Source organism: Lactuca saligna, chromosome 1, assembly GCF_052625555.1.
Source record: "Lactuca saligna cultivar CGN05327 chromosome 1, ASM5262555v1, whole genome shotgun sequence".
Classification (NCBI taxonomy): Eukaryota; Viridiplantae; Streptophyta; class Magnoliopsida; order Asterales; family Asteraceae; genus Lactuca; species Lactuca saligna.
In genome coordinates, this window is record NC_136417.1 from 61,942,235 (window position 1) to 61,963,445 (window position 21,211).

Consider the following 21,211-nt stretch of genomic DNA (forward strand, 5'->3'; position numbering starts at 1 on the left):
TTCAAGTCCTTCATGGACTAAAATCAAACGAAATTCTTGATTTTGGACCTGTCATGAAAGTTGAAAACTTTTTGGATCCTATCCAAAGTTTCAGACTGTATTTTAGAGTTTGTACATGCTTTTAGACTATAATTTTGTTAATTTTGGTTTCACATTCAATGAGTTACAGTCCCCCAAATTCGGGATATCAATATGAAAATTTTCAAAGTTCAACCCACTAAGTAGTAAGTAATTACCAAAAAATTCTGGTTTTTCCGGGTTTTTGGTTATAAACCCACTTTATCCGGTTCCAACCTACCCACTTTGATGTTTCCGGGTTTTTCGGTTTTAGACCCACTTTACCCGGAACCATATCCGGAATCGAACCGGAACTGGATCCTATATACCGGTCCGGTTCTACAAAATCCCGTTAACTGGTTCCGAATTTTCCGGGTCCGGATCCATCCGATCCGGGTTTGGACCCACTTTCATCCCTAGTGTGGACCCAATTCTTTCATTTTTCATTTTTAGTTAATAAATTATTAAAGAAAATATAAAAAAATACAAAAATGGAAATAAGAAGGGCAAACCAGTTTTTTCAAGTCCTTCATGAACTAAAATCAAAAGAAATTCTTGATTTTGGACCTTCATGAAAGTTGAAAACTTTTTGGATCATATCTAAAGTTTTTTGAATACCACGTGATCAAATGTATAGTTTTGTCAAAATAAAATAATAAGTTTTTTTTTTTTTTTTTTTTTTTTTAATTTAATCCAAAAAAACTGTTTTATAATACTAAATCTTTTTTTTTTCTTACATATTCCTGTCGAGACCTACGATGCATGCTAAAATCATGGTGTTGTAAACTCAAAGCAAAAGACGGAACACAAGTGTTGGCATTGTGGTGGGAGAGAAGAAAGCACAACAATTCGAAGCAACCGGATCCCAATTCTCTTGATTTTTCATAATTCAGCCCCATTAGACCCCTTGCGCAATCCATCTGCATAGTCTTCTTCGTTCTCTGGAGAACTTAGGGAACTGGATTATGTATTTTTCTCCTAAATTCCAGCGTTTAAGGTACAATTCATTTGATTCATTTCAGGCGTCCCCAGTTGCAATCCGGCAACCCGATCAGTCAGATCTAAGGGTATCCATGCCTCCTCGATGTCCCTTATGTCGCGAGATCATAAAATTGAGGTCCTTTTAATGTTTCACGATTGAATTTATTTGATTTATCGTGCGATGAAACTCAAATTCGCTATAAGGTTGCATGATCCGAGCTGCGGAGTGCGAAATTGAAGTTTACCTAATCGTAGGAAATTTTGGTTTTAAGAGGTTATGCAGTTACATAAATGTATCCATTGTGCACAACAAGCGTACACGTCTCCGATTGAGGATTTTGAGTAATTGATCCATCCATGGTGATTTGGTTTGAAATTTAGAGGAAAAGGACATAAAAGTTAGGGAGATTCAGTATTATGAAAAACGGGATGATAGAGATACAGTGCAGCGTCTGTCATTCCAAATTGGTGTCCACGAAGGCTGTCTCAAGGGCTTATGATAGACACCGGAGCAAGATCTCCAAGAAACACAGAGCACTCAATGTTCTCTTGGTTGTTGGTGACTGTATGTTAGTTGGTTTACAGGTGAGTTCTCTTCATATGATGATCTATATCCCATATCTTGAAGTAGCATAAACTAATCACTGTATCACTCTTTCATCATTTCATCTTCTTGTTATAGCCAATATTGGTGTATATCTCCAAGGTGGATGGGAAGTTCAAGTTTAGCCCCATCAGTGTCAACTTCTTGACTGAAATAGCAAAGGTTATTTTTGCATTGGTTATGCTTCTAATCCAGGTAAATTGCTCCTTTTCATTGATTTTCCTCCTGAAAAAACCTTTTTATAGAACACAAATTGCTGAATATTGTTGATTTTCAGGCTAGAAATCAGAAGATAGGAGAAAAACCACTTCTTTCATTCTCCACTTTTGTACAATCAGCCCGCAACAACATGCTTCTTGCTGTTCCAGCACTTCTTTATGCTATCAATAACTACTTAAAGTTCATCATGCAGGTTTTTTTTATATGTTTGAAATAATAGCAATAATCAACAACTTTATATCCAGATAACCTAAAATTTTCTTTTGTAGCTCTATTTCAATCCAGCAACTGTAAAGATGCTGAGCAATCTAAAGGTAATTGCTACTCTAAACATATCTTTAACACTCTATATCCATTCATTGTTTCTCTTGTTTGATTCTTTCATGTTTCATCAACTGAAATTTGCAGGTTTTGGTAATTGCAATTTTGTTGAAGATAATAATGAAGCGCCAATTTTCCATTATTCAGGTTTGTTAAGAGATTCAACTTACATATATATCAGAAAACATATGATATTAGTTTTTAGTACAAATGTTTTTTTTAGTGGGAGGCTCTTGCTCTATTGCTTATTGGAATCAGCATAAATCAAATGCAAGCTTTACCTGAAGGAAGTAGTAGAATGGGTGTGCCACTTGAAATGGGTGCATATATCTACACATTCATTTTTGTAAGTTGTATTTTTTTTTAGCATTATTTATCTAATTATATACATCTACAAAAACATTAATTAATTTAAGATATGTTATAGGTGACTGTTCCTTCTTTGGCTTCTGTCTTCAATGAATATGCACTGAAAAGTCAATATGACACAAGCATATACCTTCAGGTGATTTCAATATTATATCAGTTAAAATTTCTTTATATTTTGTGTTGTAATTTTATACCCTTTATTGTTGGATTACAGAATTTGTTTTTGTATGGATATGGTGCTATATTCAATTTTCTTGGGATACTTGGAACAGCTGTTATCAAAGGTAATTTAAGAAAATTAGTAAAGGGTAATTTAGTCTTTGAACAACAAAAGAATGGGAGTGAAAGCTTATGCAAAAAAATTAATTTATTATTTTTTTAGGCCCTGAAAGCTTTGATATTTTGCATGGACATTCAAAAGCTACAATGCTTTTGATTATAAACAATGCAGGGCAAGGAATTTTATCCTCATTTTTCTTCAAATATGCAGGTAAAGTAAAATAAATAAATTATATTTCTAGCAAAAAAACCCAAAATATAATTTATTTATTTATTTTTTGTTTGTGTGATGCAGATACAATTTTAAAAAAATATTCATCAACTGTTGCTACAATCTTCACAGGCTTTGCATCTGCTGCTTTGTTTGGTCATACTTTGACTATAAATTTCATGCTTGGAATTTCTATTGTTTTCATTTCAATGCACCAGGTATGTGGATTCCGATGGAATTGGAATTGGAGATTCCATTCCTTTCAAAAACATTCTACCAACTTTTGCTTCTTTTTCTACATTCAGTTCTTTTCCCCTATTTCAAAAGTTAAGGAAGAAACCAGAGTGATGGAATTGGAACCTGTTAAAACCGACAACAGGTACTATTAAGTTAATAATATTTATAAATTATATTTAATTTAATCTTATATATTGATTTATGAGAACTTATAAATAATCTGTGACAGGTCAAGAGACTTGAATTTCATTAATATGACAGCAGGTGCTAACGAGGAGGTGAAGATGCTTTTTTTTTTTTTTTTTTTTTTTAAATAAATAATTTTGAGTGCTTATATATAAAATCTGTAGCACTTGTTTTACTTTTTTTATTTTTTTCAGGCTAGTCATCGTGTAGATTCTGATGCAAGACAACCACTTCTTCCTACTTAAGTCAACAGTTGACTTTTGAAATGAAAGAAGATAATTCGAATAAAAATATGAGTTATTTGGTTTATGAGGTTTAATGTAATTTGGTTAGTAGATTATTGATGATATAACTTATAAGTATAAGTTGTGTTTTTGAAGGTGAAAAAGAGATTAGATAAAGAAGAGAAGAGAATATAAAAATTGGATGTGTTTTTGGAATATGATACCATTATTACATATATACACGTGTTATTATTTTGTATTGATTAGCACATTAAGTATATACAATAATTTTCAATTCTCGATGAGATCATGATCTTTGTGATGTATAGGTTATACATTCATAGAACATATCAGAAAGATGATCACTAGTGTTCATTTTAACTGTGATTATAAGTTTTATAACTAATTTTTATAATTGTTTTTGTGGACATATATTGGGGGGTTAGTCTTGTGGTTATCAATAATATAAAGTCAGGTTATGTGAAGAAGCATCTGGTGTTTGACCTAAACATAAGGACTTGTGTATGTCGAAGTTGGCAGTTGACTTATTGGTCCTCTTAACGGTATTTCTATGTGGCCAATTGTTGACTATCACAACTTTTGCCAAAAAAAGAAGATTGTCCATTAGACCATCAAGACTAGGATACAAAACCACTCGTCTTTTGAAGATGAATATAGATCATTTATTTTAGAGCATTTATAAACCATTTAAGATGACATATCATCAAAAATCACTATAGACGGTTGTATCGGTTTTTTTAGATGATCTGAAAAAGTTCAATGGTAAATAACATACAAAACTAAATGTGTACAATTACAAAAGTTCTTTACCTTACAATTTAGGGAAATAGACTTACCATGGTAATTACTTTTTCGTTTTGTTCATATTTAGGTAACTTTTTTTTGGTATACATTTATGTAATGAACTTGTTGGCAGTGTTCACATATACTATTATGACCGACTGTAGCAAGTTACAACCGGTCATAATGGTTATACGTGAACACTTCTGATAAGTCTGTTACCTAGATGTGTATAAAAAAAGAAGTTATCCAAATGTGAACAAACTGAAAATGTAATTACCTTGGTAAGTCTATTTCACATATGTAAACACTTCCAACAAATTCATTATCTAGATACACAAAAAAAGTTATCCAAATATGAAAGAAACAAAAAAATAATTACCCCGATAAATCTATTTCCCTACAATTTATGACCCTTTTACATACTAATAACATGCTTCAAATTTGTTATTCATAATAACATACTTATTCTTTTACCAATAATATCAAACATATAAAATCTTAAACTTGCAAACATTTAAAAAATTTAAAAAGTTTGAGGTTGTATATGGTTAATTCCATGATCATCAAAATCGTAATCCTGATTGTATGATGCTACGATCCTATGTATAAAAAACGAGTCATATAGTATTTTGGATAGGGTCGTCTAGATCCTACCTTTCATTTTTTTTTTTGAAAGTTTTTATAATTTTTGAATATTGGTTTGTGACTTAGTAATATTTTAAAGTTTTTATAATTTTTGAAAAAAAATTAAATATTTAAAATATTTTTTATATTTAAAAAGAGCCTTGGTTAAATATAAAAAGCATAAATATAAGTAAAATTAGGTTGCTATTCCCGCGATTTGCCCAAAAATGAACACGATGAACAGAAACAAGAACAACACTAACAGCAGCAAATTGAACTCCGTCTTCTACGCACAGACCTATCATCCAATCCAAGCCGGTAGCATCGATGGCACCGACATTCTTCCTCACGATAACGCCGTCTACAGAGCTCTCCTGTGTTCTTCCGCCGGCCTCTGTATGCATCTTCCTCTTTTACTTGAAATTTCATCCTTAAATCTCCTTCTTTCACTCAACTCCTTAATCTCTCGCAGATGATCCGTTCGGTGATCCAAATGTCATCGGTGAAGATCCTTATTGCACCCTTTTCGTCGGCCACCTCTCTCAATTCACCACCGAAGATACTCTTCGCAAGGTTTGATTTTGCCCTAGCTGTTATCACTCAATCCAAAATTCATCATGTAGTAGGTGTAGGTTACACAATCGCAAAACCTGGCTTATGAAATGTGCTTGTTTATCAATGATTTCTGATGACCTACCTTGTTGACAACTGTTCTGTTCATTTTCGTTGTTGGAAACTGAATTCCATAAGCAGAAAAATAGTTAGAAACAAAATCTTATCCTATCAGTCAATTAAAATATACACTGCCTGATCAGAGAACAAACATCCTATTAGAAACAATCACACAGAGAACAAGATAATAAGAACCAAATTTAACTTTATCTGTACATAAGAACAAGATAATAAGAACCAAATTTAAGTGTCATTCATACTGTCCAAATCCGTTGTTAGTAGAAGGATGAATCTCCATGCTTCAAATGATCTTCCCCAATCTTGTTATTCATGTGAGATTTTGATACACCTGAGCGTATTGAATATATATATATATATTTTTTTTCTTTTATAGGCTATGAGCAAATATGGCACAGTGAAGAACTTGCGATTGGTCAGACATATTGGTAACACATACAAATTTTAATTAAGTGCCATGTAAGCTTCATAAGAGTTGCATATGTGATGATATTAGCTTCTTGTTTACAGTTACAGGTGCCTCTCAAGGTTATGCTTTTGTTGAATTCGAAAGTGAAAGAGAAATGCAAAGAGCATATGAGGTAACAATTAACATACTCATTGGATTCTGATTCATTACTTAAAACACAATACCACAAATAAACCTACAAAACAAAGGAATAAAATCCGCAATTGAAAGATCTTTTTTCTCATTTTTTCATGTGCAGAAGGCGCATCATTCAGTTATTGATGATTCTGAAATCATAGTTGATTATAACAGGCAGCAACTAATGCCAGGGTGGATTCCAAGAAGATTAGGTCAGTAGTAATGAGTTCAATTCTTGCTGCCCGAATTTAATATGATAATTTTAGTTCCTATTCTCTCAGGAGGAGGTCTTGGAGGTAAGAAAGAATCCGGGCAGCTTCGATTTGGGGGTAGAGAAAGACCTTTTCGTGCTCCATTGTATGCAATTCTCAACTATAACCTAATTGGTTGATAACTATAATAGTAATTCATTTCTTTATTTTTTTGTGCATAAAGGCGTCCGATTCCATTGGATGATTTGAAGAGGCTTGGGATTCCACCTCCCCCTGAAGGTCATTACATGTCAAGATTTGAGGTAATGTTTTTCTCAATGTTGCAATTATATGAAAACATTATGTGATGATGATTGGAATTTGAAGGTTCCATCACCACCTCGAAAGAAAAGAACAAGTGTAGATAGAGATAGGGAAGAGAGGCATAGAAAAAGTTATGAGAGAAGAAGATCGAGTAGTAGGGATCACATATATGAGGAAACCAAAGAGGGATATGGATCCAAGAAGAGGAGTAACTATAGCCATGAACATGAAAGAAGATCTAGTAGTAGAAACTATGAGTATGATGAAAGAGATTCACATAAACATGATAGATCATCAACATCAACATCAACATCAATAGGTTATGATCATCATCATCATCGATCTGATAAAAGGCGTTCTCGTTCTGGTGATAGGGAACACCGGTCCCACAAGCGCCATAGACACAACGAGTAAGTTTTTTCTTTGAAAATGGAAGTTATGATTATATGTGTTGATTCTTAATGTTGCTAATTACAAGACTACGTTAACAAATGCTTATTATTATTAACTAGAAATTGCCTCTCTGTGTTTCGGGGGGAACGCAGACTATGTTTTGTTTATTATGTTCTAGTCACACAAAAGGAAAGTGCTACTATTCATCATTTTATTATTTATATTTCTGAGGGGACCAAACTTGTCGACATATGAAAGTCTAGGGATTAAACCTGCAAACATGACAATATACAAAAGTTAAAGAGGGTACAAATTGCCACTGTAAAAATTTGTGGGGGGTAAAAGTGACATTTTACAAATTAAAGGGGGGGGGGTGGAAAATGTCATTCTACAAAGTAAGGAGGTGGAACGTGTCATTCTATAAAGTAAGGGGTGGAAATTGTCAATGTACAAAAGTCAAGGGACCAAATCTCCCAAAATAAGAAATTTTATGGCAAATAAGAAAGTAGATTTGTAGAGAAATTATGAAATAAGAAATTTTTGTGGTCAAATTAAGAAAACATAAAAATATACTATTCATAAGGAAGTTGGTTTTTATTATATATAATAGGGATAATAAATTAAGAGAGTAAGGTACTTTAACTTTTGATTATTAAATTATTTTTCGTTCTTTATTAACCATTGAACTTGTTGAAACGTATACATTATATCAGTATGACTGGAAATAGTGGGTTTTGCCGGTTTTCGATGTTGTTTTTGGCCAAACATTAGTTTTCTAGTCATCTTCTCCGGTCAAACTTGATTTTCCGACGTTATTTCCGACGACATCTCCGATTGATCAGCGGCCAAAAACACGAAAATACTTAGATTTGTGTGTTTTTTCCTTAGGATGTGATTATGTTTTCTGATGTTTTTGCTCACCAATCTTTTGAACTCAGAAATCATGTTCATCCCTTCGACCCAAAAATTCTTCAATCCAGAAATCATTCAACCACTTCAACCTAGAAAATGAGTTTCAGAGTCGAGCTAGATAAAATCATCAATCAAGTTTTGAAGAACATATCCATGGTAGATTTGAAATCCATTTTCCAAAAAGAACAAACTCATCATTTTTTGAAGATCATAAATCAAGTTTTGAAGAACACATCCATTACAGATCTGAAATACATTTTCCAAGAATAAACAAACTCATCGTTTTTTGAAAAAACCCATATCTAAAATCCATTTTTGAGAAGGAAGTTTTAAAGAACTCAAGTTTGTTCATCAGAAATCCAAAAATCCCAAAGCTCGAGTTTTTGTATGAACTCCATTTCATATTTGAGTTCGTGTGTGTGTGTGTGTGTTTAGATTTGAGTTATGAGTTTATAAATCGAAACAAAATATGCCATAAATCGAAATGAACCCAGAAGTATGTTTTCTGAACATGAACCCAAATCTACATATGTGTATGATTTTGTTTTTTTTTTTTCTAGATCTGCAATGGATGATTTGCTTGGGGATGTTTTTAGAATTTTGGGGTTTTATTTTTCAAAAAACCGAAGTTTTGCTTAAGAAATTCTATCAAATTTTCTTAAGAACACCGTAACCAGAAGTTGAAGTTGATGAACAATGATATGATATGATATGTATGTATGTATGTATGTATGTATGTATGTATGTATCTGTGTTCATCACAAATCTGTGATTTGATGTACGTTTTGGAGTTCATGAAAAAAGAGGAGAGAATAGACTGGAGTTCTTGACTATTTTGGGTATTCATAGAGTTGTCGTCGGAAATAACACCAGAAAATCGAGTTTGACCGGAAAACTCATGTTTAGCCGGAAACAACGCCGCAAAACCGGCAAAACCAACTATCACCGGTTGTACTGGTATAATGTACACATTTCAACAATTCAAAAGTTAATAAATCACGAAAAATAATTTAGTGACGAAATGTATCCAAAAGTTGAAATAATTTATCCCTATATAATAATAATAAATTTCGGTACAAATCGTAAACACATTATAGCATTTGAACCTTTAGTGAAAGTGATCAATTAAACATATATGTAAAATGAAATAATTTTATTATTTTAATATTGTTAATTTGTTTTCCGGTTTTATATATAAAAAACCAAAGCGAGCCAAAAAAAAATTAGTTTTTTTTTGTTCTATTTGATTTTTTGCTTTCCTCTATCTTTTCTATTTCGTTGCATACTCAAAACTAATAACGGGGGCATTATTCCCCACTTTCCCAAAAGTGTTTAGTACTTCTTGCAGCAACAATATGTGCACGTAACCTTTAAAAAGTTATAGGGCCCGATATGAATAAAATTATTTGGTTATCCGTAGAATACAAGCAAGATTTTCCATTCTTTTGACGTGTTATTATTCGTTTGTTCAAAACACTTACTTTTAGATGTTAAAGAAAGTGAATTGTTGAAGATGGAGGTGACCTACATCGATCAAATCATTAAAAACGACTAACACAATGATTAAAAGATGGCTTTGCCAATTTTAGGGGATCAACTTTTTGAGTTTAAGTTATACAAGTTAGTGAGAAACCCATCATTCTTACGTAAATACAAAAGTTTATAACGGAAAATTCACTTCTATTTTACCCTAATTCATATACAGCTCTATCCCTTGGACCCCGTAAGGAGCTGCCGCCACTTGGACCCTGTTCCCAAGGGCTTTGCCCCTAGATCCCTGTTAGTTAAGGAGCTTCATTCCTAAATAACAGTATTTGTAGTAAAAGGTTTACAATAAAAGAGAGCAGAATCCTTTCTCCACTAGTAAAGATGATTATAATCAAGTTAGTCTTGAGCATTGTGGCTATAAAAAATTTGTATCCGAAGACAAGGCAACTTTCTTACAAGATAATATCGATGAATACATCTATTTGTCACACCCTAAGGGATTTAGATAGCTTGAAAAGATAATTGTTGTGCAAATTAAAGAAACGTCTTTATGGATTGAAACAAACATCAAGATAACAATATTTGAAGTTTGACATGTTTACCTTTGAGAAATGAATAAACAAGATGTAAATGAGCCATTGTTTCTACCTAAAGAAATTTAGTTCTTATATAAATTGTTTTTATACATTTGTACTGGACCATAAATGAAGAAAACCATACATGAAGAAAATAAATAGATTAAAGATGTATTTTTATCTAGATTTTAAGATGAAATATTTTGGTCATGCGAGACAAATACTTACAAAATATGCATATCATAGATAGAGTATGATGTACTCTAAAATTATCATATGATCATAGTTACATTACAAAAGTTTTAGAGAAATTTAGTATGAAAGATGAAAAAGTCGAAATTACAACTTTGGAAAGTCATCTAAAACTTACAAACAAATAATCACCAGCGAAATATGAAGACAAAGAGGTTGTTAGAAATCTGCGTTGATTTCTGTTGGTGCTTTGGGATTAAAGGCACTTTTCTGAGATCGTGTTTAATATATCCAAATCAACGTATTTGGGTGGTACTCTCAAATCTTTAATTGGATAATATTTAAAAGTTTGAGAACAAGAAAAAAGAATGAGAAGTATTTTTTTGTACATTATGTTCTTCAATGTGTTGTACCATCATCTATGAAGAGTTCGACTAAAAATTTGCTTAAATATGTCACAATTTTGAAAACCGTCACAAGACAGTTCCGCCGTTCAAAAAATTGATATAAAACGGACATTTAACCACAAGATAAAACCACAACCGACGGGTGTCCACCAACAGTCAAACCTGACATAGAACAGATATAACACATAACAACATGTGTTCTGACGCGAGCTTGTTGTGATGCATTGTTGCGATCAATGTTGTAAAAATCGGCCTACTCGGCTAAGTTCTCGGAATCGGCCCTCCACCGAGACGAGTTTTGTTAACTCGGCAAAAAAACTCGGATTAAGTCAATCTCGGTACAAAATCGATCAACCTCGATAAAAAATCAGTCAATATCTCTCTAACTCGGGCCTACTTAGTCTTACTCGAGCATACTTGGTCAAACTCGGCCAACTCGGTCTAACTCGGTCAAACTTGGTCAAAGGGTCAAAATTGTTATAAAAAGAGAAAAAAATCAAGAATTTCAAGATTATTATGTATTATTCACTTAATGATTTATTATTTAACACACACATGTGATTATATATATATATATATATATATATATATATATATATATATATATATATATATATATATATATATATATATATTCAGTAATTATCAACGAATAAAGACAATTGTGTGTATTTCAGGTTTTATGTATTAACATGTATTTAATTTTGTTATATATTTCAATCAAATTATAATTTTAACTTATGATTTTGACATATAAAATTTTCTTAAAAATATTTCTATACGAATTACCGAATCCAAGTACTCCCCGAGTACTCGCTACTCGGTAGTCGGCCGAGCAGGTACCGAGTAGTGAGTTCTGCAACCTTGGTTGCGATGTGTGCTCGTTGTGAGACATTCCGATATGGGTCGTTCCAGTGCGATCACAAGTGAACAGTAACATGCAATCCAATTTGAATGTTCCGATTGCGATCGATCGCAAGTGAACAGTAACCCCTTTCGTTACGATATCAGTCCCAATTATGAACTTAGTTTCGGTCCGAGACCAACTTCATTCCGAAATCATTTTCGGTCTTATACCAACTTCATTCCGAGATCAAATTTCGAGATCAATTTCGGTCCAATATCAGTTCCATTCCGAAATCAATTTTCCACGGGTGTCCACCAACAGTCAAACCTGACACAAAATAGTTGTTTTAACCATTGGATATAACACAAAACAACACGAGCTTGTTGTGATGCATTGTTGCGATGCGTGCTCATTGCGACACATTCCGATATGGGTCATTCCGATGTGATCACAAGTGAATAGTAACATGAAATCCGATGCGAATGTTTTGATCCCTTGCGTTCCAACGAGTAGCAATCGATCGCAAGTGAACAGTAACCACTTTCGTTACGATATTAGTTCCAGTTACGAACTCAGTTACGGTCCGAGACCAACTTCATTCTGAAATCATTTTCCGTCTGGTACCAACTTCATTCTGAGATCAATTTCGGTCCAATATCAGTTCCATTCCAAAATCAATTTGCCCTTAAAATAAATTTTTATAAACTTAAACAAGTGTGTACTCCACACCTTCCTTACTTGTTTAATATTCATCAAGATTGATTTTGGTCAATAAGTCAATCCATTACACTTAAATACACTTAGTGAAACAATTCACCAACAAACCTCCCCCATTTAAGTGTAATCTCAATTAACTTAAAAACAAAACACAACAACAACAAACAAATGCATAAATGAAATGTCGTGATGATTGAATTTCACCTTAGTATATTATTCATTCCAAATATTCGAATAAAAGGGTGTCACTAAGGATTTCATCATTTCTATTCAAGTAAATACATAAAGATAATTTACACAACAGTTTACATTCTCATAATTTCTAACTTGACACTATATTTTACTAGTTTGTTTCCCATCCTTCAATAAGCATATCAAAGTCAAGTCCCAACTTTCTGAAGCAGCTAAACTTCATGCTTATATAGGTAGTTCTTTTGTTCTTTCACCTGAAAAATGCAATTTTTCAAAGAACTATTAACTTGAATTACTGAACATATACCTTGGGATGATAATGATAATGTGTTCCAATCTTTAAATATCAAGATTCCACATTGAATTCAACATCTAATATTACATTATATAGGAATTGGGTATCTCAATATAAAAGATTTTAAGTGTACTTTTAACCCATCTTTACAACCGCCTTGTGCACAAGATCTCTAGCTAACCCTTTGGTTAAATGATCGGCTAAATTCAACTGAGTTCTAACAAACTCCACAAATATCACACCAGTCATGATGAGATCACAAACCATGCTATGTCTAACACCTAAATGTCTATACTTCCCATTGTACACTTGACTATAAGCCTTAGCTAAGGTTGCATCACTATCACATCTGATAGAAATGGTAGATATCGGTTTGGGAGATAATGGAATTTCATAAATCAAATTCCTTAGCCAATCGACTTCTTTACATGCATCAGATAAAGCTACAAACTTAGATTCCATGGTTGAGTTGGTAATAAATGTTTGTTTCTTGGATGCGCAAGAAATGGCTCTTCCTCCAAGAAGAAACACCCAACCACTTGGAGAGGAGTGATCCTCTAAGTTGTTAATCCATCTAGCATCAGAATATCCTTCCATAACATAAGGATATCCACTATAAGTTAAACCATAGTTTATGGTCCCTTCCAAATACTTAAATACTCTACTCACGGCTTGCCAATGATGTGAACTAGAATCACTAGTATATCTACTAAGCCTTCCCACATCATATTCTATATCAACCCTAGTGTTAATCATAGCATACATCAGACAACTAATAGCCATTGAGTATTCAAGTTGAGACACTAGAGATCTTTTATTTGGTAGAAGCTTAATACTAGAATCTATAGGAGTGCTAACGAGAGAACACTTCTGAAAGTTAAACTTTTTCAAAATCTTCTCAATGTAATGATATTGAGAAATTGAAATCCAATTGTTTCCTTGTTTAATTCTTATACCAAGAATTATCTCTGTCTCCCCCAACTCTTTTATATCAAAACTAGATGATAAAAATTTCTTGGTTTTTATAACTTCTTCCAAATCAGTACCAAAAATCAACATATCATCCACATATAAACAAATCATAACTCCTTTACCACAAGTATCGAATTTTCTATACACACACTTGTCATCTTGGTTTAATGAAAAACCATTAAGCAAGGCAACATCATCAAACTTTTGATGTCATTGTTTTGGTGCTTGTTTCAAACAACATAATGATTTCTTCAACTTGTACACTTTGTGTTCATTTCCTGGCATTACAAACCCTTTAGGCTGTTTCATATAAATTTCTTCATCCGGAACTCCACCTGCCTCTCGGGAGGCACACCCAGCGTCTTCTCGGGAAAAACATCAGGTGACTCGCACACTATCGGAACCTCTACGATAGAACTCAGCCTCTCTGTGGTAACCCGTGTATCTATCACATACGCCAAAAAGCCCATACAACCCTGTTGTAGACTCTGTCTTGCTCTGGCAGTAGAACAGAAAGCTGATCCCGATCTTGTACCCTCGACATACACCGTAAGCACTCCCCCGTTAGGGTCTCGTATAGTCACTAACTGACACTCATAGTCAATCATAGCTCCAAATCGACTCAACCAGTCCATGACCACTATGACACAGACATCACCCATCACGATCGGTACCAGGTCTACCGAAAAGACAACACCAAAGACCTCTAGTACACACCCCCAGATCACATCAGTAGCAAAAACCGTATGCTTGTCGGCTATAGAAACTCTCAGAGATCGACACAATGCCTCACGTCGGATACTGATGTGACGACTAAAAGTTAAAGACATGAAGGATCGACTCGCACCCGAGTTAAATAACACCAAAGCAGGTACATAACTCACAAGAAAAGTGCCCACACACAGCATAATATAAGCACAACATATCTCAAAAAATATAATAAAGTATACGTACTGGCCACGATGTCGGGTGCTACGCGGACCTTCTCAGCTGAAAGGCTCTCCCACGAACCCTCAGTGTCTCGACCATTGTTGGATGACTCTCAGTAGCTCGTATAGCAGCAGGTGCAGATCCTTGTGCTGATCCATGAAGAAGATGGGGGCACTCGGCCTTCCGATGGCTGGTCTGGTGGCAGTGAAAGCAGACTGCAAACCCCTTGGGGATATCCTTCACTATATTCCCCTCTTTTTCACATTTGTACCAAATCCCCGCTCAACACGATCCCTCGTGACTCTTGCCGTACTTACCACAAGTGTGGCTCTTCTAGCCCCCAATCCTCATATTAGCAGGCTTAGCCTGCTTCGTCGACGGCTGTGACAATGCTGGTCTCCTGTCCCTCCCCTGGGACTCCTCCTCCTCTCTCGTCTGTAACTTTAGCTCAATCTTTCTGTGCATGGAATTGGTCTGAAGGTCAACCAATATCTGGTATGATGAGTTCGCCACGAACTAGCGTATATCCCTCCTCAGTATGCTCAGATAACGACTCACACATGCCTTCTCAGTAGACACGTGCTCAGGGCAGAACAACACCCTTTCATGGAACATCCGTGTAATCTCAGTCACCAACTCTCTCTTCTGCTTGAGAGACATAAACTGTTGGGCCAAACGTTCCCTTTCCACAGGGGGAACATACTCATCTCGGAATAACTGGGTGAACCTCTCCCATGTCACTGCAACATGATCTGCAGGAGTAAAACTGGTAGTCACAAACTTCCTCCAGTCCTTCGCCCCAGCACGAACCTGGTTCAACGCAAACCGAACCCTTAAATGATCAGGACATGAACATGTGTAAAAAACCCCTCGATATCATAGATCCATCTCATCGCTGCAATCGGATCCCGAGTCCCATCAAACTCTGGTGGCTTCGTGTTGCTGAACTCCCGAAACAACAACGAGTCACCTCTTTGTGTCCTAGCAGCGACGACAGTAGCAGCAGCAACAACCTCGGTAATAACAGCGTACCCCTCATCAAATGTCTCGATCAGGGTGGTCTTGATAGACCCAAACATCTTCGGAATCGCCTCTCGTATGGTTGCAGCCATCTCATCATGAATCATTTTGCGAATCTCATTATTGCTAGTCTCACTACTCCCTGGGTTGCAGCGTGCACCCACCATGATGTCTCTGAAACACAACATAAAATCATCAGACACTCGCTCGAGTAGACTCACACTCGATCACTCTCCCCTACTTGATCCTTAGCATCCTAAAGATTCTTACTTGGGTTGCTTACAGATCCGATGCTTTCAGTAGTACAGGCCCAATACTACCTTCCACACCAACCTGTAGTCACCACAAGTCCTCATCCTAAGATCCCGATTCACAATTACTCTATTTCTCACAAATAACACACTACTTTCTCGGTAGACCCCTCATAAACTCATCTAGATATCTCCTAGATTATCTCTCGATTCAGAACTCTCTCTCTAGGTGATTCCTGCTAAATACTCTTACTCAGCACATACTCAAAGCACATAATAGATAGCGACAACTCCTAGGCTAAGGCATCACACATCAGGAAACTCTAGTCCTAAAATATGAAATACCTAGCCTATCCTCTATCATGCATAACCGATATCTCATAAGTATCTCATAACACAAAAGTAAGGGTATTTTCGGAAATCACCGTTCGGTCTCTGGCTGATTGTACACACTGCTCCAACTCGTTTATCTTAAACTCTTTCTCAGTTTAGAAAAATTATTTCTTTTGAAATTTTTTCTCAAATCCTCAGTTTGAGTCCAAACACACTCGGAGGTGCATCCGAATCCCTCAAACCAAGGCACTGATACCAACTTGTAACACCGTAAATTTTAAAACAAAATTTCATTTTAAAACACAATAAAACTCATGTACGTTTTCTCAAAAACCACAAGTATCTCAAATGTCAAAAAATCCACAAGTAAAAATCACAATGCCATAATCATAAAAGTAATCTCGCTCTAGTGTGTAATATCAAGCAGGTGTCTTCCCGTGATCTTGAGAGGTACCTGAAACACATAACACATAACACGGTAAACACGAAGCTTAGTGATTTCCCTAAAATACTACACACTACTCATTAGCCACTTGAGTCTATAACTCAATAAGACCCTCTGGTCAATATGTCTCAGTGGGATCCTCTGGTCCCACAACTCGGGTGGACCCTCCGGTCCTAACTCAGTAGCTCAGAATAATACAAAACACAAATCAAAAAGACATAATGTAGACTCAAATCTTCAACAAATCGGGATTTTTCGTATGTACCAATCGAGTCAAAAGGTACGACTCAGCGAGTTAGTGAGTTTCCAATACTTTTAAGGCTTTCTTGATAATCAGCTTCCTCGATCAACCTCTCTATCTCCTCCAGATCTCCTTTGGCATCATAATTCTCTTCCAAAGATAGTAAGAATTGACTTGGATTGATTTCATGCAAGCACACAAGCTCTTTTTCTAACAATTCATCCTCCAAAACTATTGAGGAAACTTTATCTTCTCTTGATTCTATGTGCTTATCCTTTTCCTCAGCTTTTAAAAATCACTGAATCATCCCCACCCTTAATGTTAGCGTAGATAAACACATATCTACAAAGGCACAAACGGTATTCAAGAACGGTCGCCCAAGAATGATTAGTATTTTAAGGTCCTCGTCCATGTCTAATATTATGATATCAACAGGAAATACTAGTTTATCAACTTTGATAAGAAGATCTTCACACACTCCCATTGGATGTATTATCGTTTTGTCGGCTAAATGGATTTTCATATGAATAGGCTTTAGGACCGGAAGGTTTAACTTTTGGAAGAAGGAATATCGCAGAATATTAATACTTTCCCCTGAATCAGTCAATGCTCATGTGGTCATTATGTTCCCAAATTGACAAGGTATAGTGATGCTTCCCGGATCGCCCCTCTTTTCTGGCAGTTCATTCAACATTATTTCAACAACTTCTTCCATATTTCTTCTAGTTGTAAAGAGGTTTTTAAGAAAACTTGCATATTTTGGTGTTTGAACTATTGTTTCAACAAATGGAATATTCACTTGGAGTGCCTTTATGTGCTCTATAAACCTTCTATATTCTTGAATCTACTCATCAGGTATGGCTCGATTCGGAAATGGAAAAGGGGGCTGGTAAGATTTCAAAAGAAAGCTACTTGTGTCATCAGGTCTTGGACTCGTAGAATCCTTATTAGCGACTCGGCGAGTCGAGTCGGGTTTACTCGATTCCCAACTATTTACCTCTTCTATTTGCACCTTATTGGGATTCTTCTGGACAGGGGTCAGAGGAGTGAAAATTGTTTCAGAATCTGTTGTTATTGCCTTCATATGCGCCATTCTGGGATTCTGTTCGGTATTGCTAGGAAGTTCATTCGTTGCTCTTTGGTTGATTTGTTGTGCAAGCTGACCTAGATGTTTTTCAACGTTATGAATGGATGCTTGTTGATTCCGAAGCATAGTTTGTTGATCCATCATCATAGATTGGTGCTCTCTAAGCATATTTCGTTGCTCCTTCATTTCAGCGTCAGTATCATTGTGCCTTTTCTCGGACGCGACTACAAATCCCCTTTCTTTTTTGCTTATACTTCTCCTCCTTTGCCTTTTTGTACTCATCATAAGGTAGCCATTCTTTCTTGGGTTTCCGCCAATTGTCATCATACCTATCACCACTTGAATAACACACTTGCACCTTCCGGTTCCCGTTCTCGTCAAGATCACAATATTTAGTGAGGTGAAGTCCTATACAGTTTTCACAACCCACCCTAATGGCATGGATGGATTGGTCCATCTTAGTCATTCTTCGATCCAAATTCTCTAACTTAGCCATCATTGCTGCCATGCTATCATTAACTAAGTTCACCACCCCTCGACTTAGTTCATGCCTTGGGTGATGATATTCTCTAGAGTGCTTAGAGAATTCTTCAATTAGTTCTTTGATCACCGGGGGTGGCTTCTTTGTGAGAGGTCCTTGCGAATCAAGGAGCTGCCTAGTTGTTACATTGACTCCATCATAGAAAATGGAGACTTCTTGTTGACTGTTTAAATCATGATGTGGGCAGTTCCTTAGTAGGCCCTTGTATCTCTCCTAAGCCTCATAAAGTGACTCTCCAGCTTGTTGTTAAAAGTTAGCTATGGCTTTCTTCAACTTGGCTATCTTTGAAGGAGGGAAAAATTGGTCTATAAATTCTTCTTTCATTTTAGCCCATGTAGTGATAGATCCTAGAGGGAATGATTTCAGCCAATCTTTCGCAACTCGCTTGAATGTGACTGGAAGCATACGAAGCAAAACAGTATCGTGAGGTACATTTGGAAGATTAAAGTATTCGGTTACATCGTTGACCTCATCCAAATGTTTGTATGCGTCTTCGTGATCTTTCCCGTAGAAGGGGATTTCCTTAAGTTGAGCAAGTATGTGGCCTTTTAGTTCGAAAGTGGCAGTGGCGCCAAAAACTTGATGTGTGTGAAACTAACTAGTTTTATCGTACTTTTTAATTATGATTTTGACACACAAAAGGCAGTGGACCTGTTAATTGGTGGTATAAATTAGCAAGCAAGGTATCGAACGCAGGGAACGGAAATCAATCTAACTACTAAAATTATCTAAAAGAAATAGTAAAATAGAAGGGGTTTCTCTAGTTTTGCAAGACTAGAAACTTAACTAAACCTTAACTAACACGTAACTAAGCAACTAACAGCTAAGTAATCAAAAATTAACCAAATTCAATAGTAAAAGAGACTTCTGTTTAGGTTTGAATCATTTGATCCTATGGTTGATTTTATGGTAAATGTGTCGGATTAACTTTTCATTGGCTACCGATTAAGGTGATTAGGTTCACATTCGCTGTTACTAATCCTTAGAAAACAGATTAATTCAAGCAGTGGCCAGTTATCTAGATTAATAAGTTCCCTAGTTTATTAATTCGGGCTTAGTAAGACTTGTAATGGTTAATTAAGTTGGTTGTTCAATTAACCTCTTGTTGATGGTTCTACACACAAGCTCACACATTAATTTATCTATTTTTCTAGTTAGCCCTAGTTTCATGTTCGCTATTCCTAGGCATATAACTATGTTTTCAGATAAATCATATGATTTAGCAATTAAGACATGTTCATGCAACTTAATATGCTGTACAATTAACTGAAAATAGTTGTAGTTAACACATAAGGTTCTTTAACAAGATTAACAAAACAAAATCACCAAATTAAATTAATCCAAACCATAAAATCAATCCATATTTACAAAATCATCTACCCTAAACAGAAGACAAACATTTTAGTTCATAATTGTAGTAAAAACAAACTCAAAAATGAAATTCATAAGTCTAAACATGATTCAATCAAAAGATTAACTAAGAATGAACTAGGAATTGCCTTAACCCTTCTCAAAATCGATCGTAGGGTTGATTCTTCACTTCCCAGAGCTTCCACCGTGTTCTCAATCGCAACTCAGCATCCTAGGGTTCTCCAAGAGCCTTTGGTCTCAGTCTTAAAGTCCCTATTTATAGTTTTATGGAAACAGAGTTGACTCGTTGAGTCAAGGTACCGACATGTCGAGTCCCTCATTAAAAGTCTGTGTACGGCAAGGACTTATATAGCTTCACGAACCTTTGATCCGACTCACAGAGTCAGGCGTCGACTCGTCAAGTTCTTCTTGTTTTCGACATTTTTCTTCTTTATTTCAACTCCCGAACTTCCGATTGCCTCTCCTGCTTCCTTTTGCTCCCGAGCATATCTTTTGGACTGAAAATATAACTTAAACACAATTAAGTACATTTTGTCCATAAACTGCAAATAATTAGCCAATAAAAAATTAAAATCTATACTAAATATATAGCTAAATATGCAAATATCAGCGAGAAACCTGATTTTTGAGAAAATATCCCGGTTTCATCAAAGAATATTGTTTTAAAGGACGAAGTGTTGTCCAATCGTCATCTTATCAAGTGAGTGTATAGTCTCTTTCATCTAACACATAGATATGAAGTATTTGTTATAAAATACGTGCTACGTGTTTATATATTAATTGTTTATTTCAGATGGGTGTTAAATGAATGTTTTATACAAGTTTTAAACTATATATGTATTTTTATCTAAAAAAATGTTGGATAAAATATGGGTAGATAGTTAATGTGTGATGAAATAAAATGATGAGATGCCTCGATGTTATTGTGATCCAGTCATCTAATGGAGTATGGATGATGACCATAGACTTTTCTAGACATTACAGTGGAACGCTGGCAGGCTCGCAACCTGTAGGTGTTATTGAACTTGGGTGTTCATTTGTTGTACTCCATCCCCCATATGGTTGCCTTATTTGACATAAATCGATAGGAAACCC

General features: G+C 35.2%; 2 protein-coding genes and 1 non-coding gene across 5 annotated transcripts; all 3 read left to right on the forward strand.

Annotated features, from left to right (window-relative positions):
* The first annotated feature begins 812 nt into the window (after positions 1-812).
* On the forward strand, positions 813-3,983 carry LOC145037695 (CMP-sialic acid transporter 3-like). Of its 3 annotated transcripts, none has more exons than XM_078986413.1 (13): positions 813-1,623; positions 1,721-1,837; positions 1,920-2,054; positions 2,131-2,175; positions 2,270-2,329; positions 2,406-2,528; positions 2,610-2,687; positions 2,766-2,835; positions 2,934-3,041; positions 3,126-3,259; positions 3,347-3,420; positions 3,508-3,556; positions 3,659-3,983. In XM_078986413.1, exons 1-13 carry the CDS (start codon positions 1,456-1,458, stop codon positions 3,707-3,709), a joined length of 1,212 nt encoding a protein of 403 aa, XP_078842539.1. In that variant the 5' UTR covers positions 813-1,455; the 3' UTR covers positions 3,710-3,983. The 3 variants fall into 3 exon arrangements, with proteins under 3 accessions (XP_078842539.1, XP_078842543.1, XP_078842531.1); XM_078986417.1 differs by having other exon boundaries at positions 2,973-3,041; XM_078986405.1 differs by having other exon boundaries at positions 2,610-2,835.
* Positions 3,984-5,332: 1,349 nt separating this feature from the next.
* LOC144998709 (RNA-binding (RRM/RBD/RNP motifs) family protein) lies at positions 5,333-7,521 on the forward strand. The gene is made up of 8 exons (XM_078958452.1): positions 5,333-5,512; positions 5,589-5,689; positions 6,183-6,234; positions 6,317-6,387; positions 6,514-6,604; positions 6,674-6,749; positions 6,828-6,906; positions 6,971-7,521. Exons 1-8 carry the CDS (start codon positions 5,344-5,346, stop codon positions 7,319-7,321), a joined length of 990 nt encoding a protein of 329 aa, XP_078814578.1. The 5' UTR covers positions 5,333-5,343; the 3' UTR covers positions 7,322-7,521.
* An 11,393-nt stretch (positions 7,522-18,914) lies between these two features.
* On the forward strand, positions 18,915-19,021 carry LOC145027981 (small nucleolar RNA R71). The gene has a single exon (XR_013675741.1). It is a non-coding gene; the product is annotated as a small nucleolar RNA R71 (small nucleolar RNA).
* Positions 19,022-21,211: the final 2,190 nt, after the last annotated feature.

Excerpts from the sequence above, each read along its gene's own strand:
- LOC145037695 (XM_078986405.1), top strand. The coding sequence starts at position 1,456 with ATGAAAAACGGGATGATAGAGATACAGTGCAGCGTCTGTCATTCCAAA. Across the intron at positions 1,838-1,919 it reads TGGTTATGCTTCTAATCCAG|GCTAGAAATCAGAAGATAGG; the intron begins GTAAATTGCTCC and ends GTTGATTTTCAG. Across the intron at positions 2,836-2,933 it reads TGGAACAGCTGTTATCAAAG|GCCCTGAAAGCTTTGATATT; the intron begins GTAATTTAAGAA and ends TTATTTTTTTAG.
- LOC144998709 (XM_078958452.1), top strand. The coding sequence starts at position 5,344 with ATGAACACGATGAACAGAAACAAGAACAACACTAACAGCAGCAAATTG. Across the intron at positions 6,235-6,316 it reads GCGATTGGTCAGACATATTG|TTACAGGTGCCTCTCAAGGT; the intron begins GTAACACATACA and ends TCTTGTTTACAG. Across the intron at positions 6,907-6,970 it reads ATTACATGTCAAGATTTGAG|GTTCCATCACCACCTCGAAA; the intron begins GTAATGTTTTTC and ends TGGAATTTGAAG.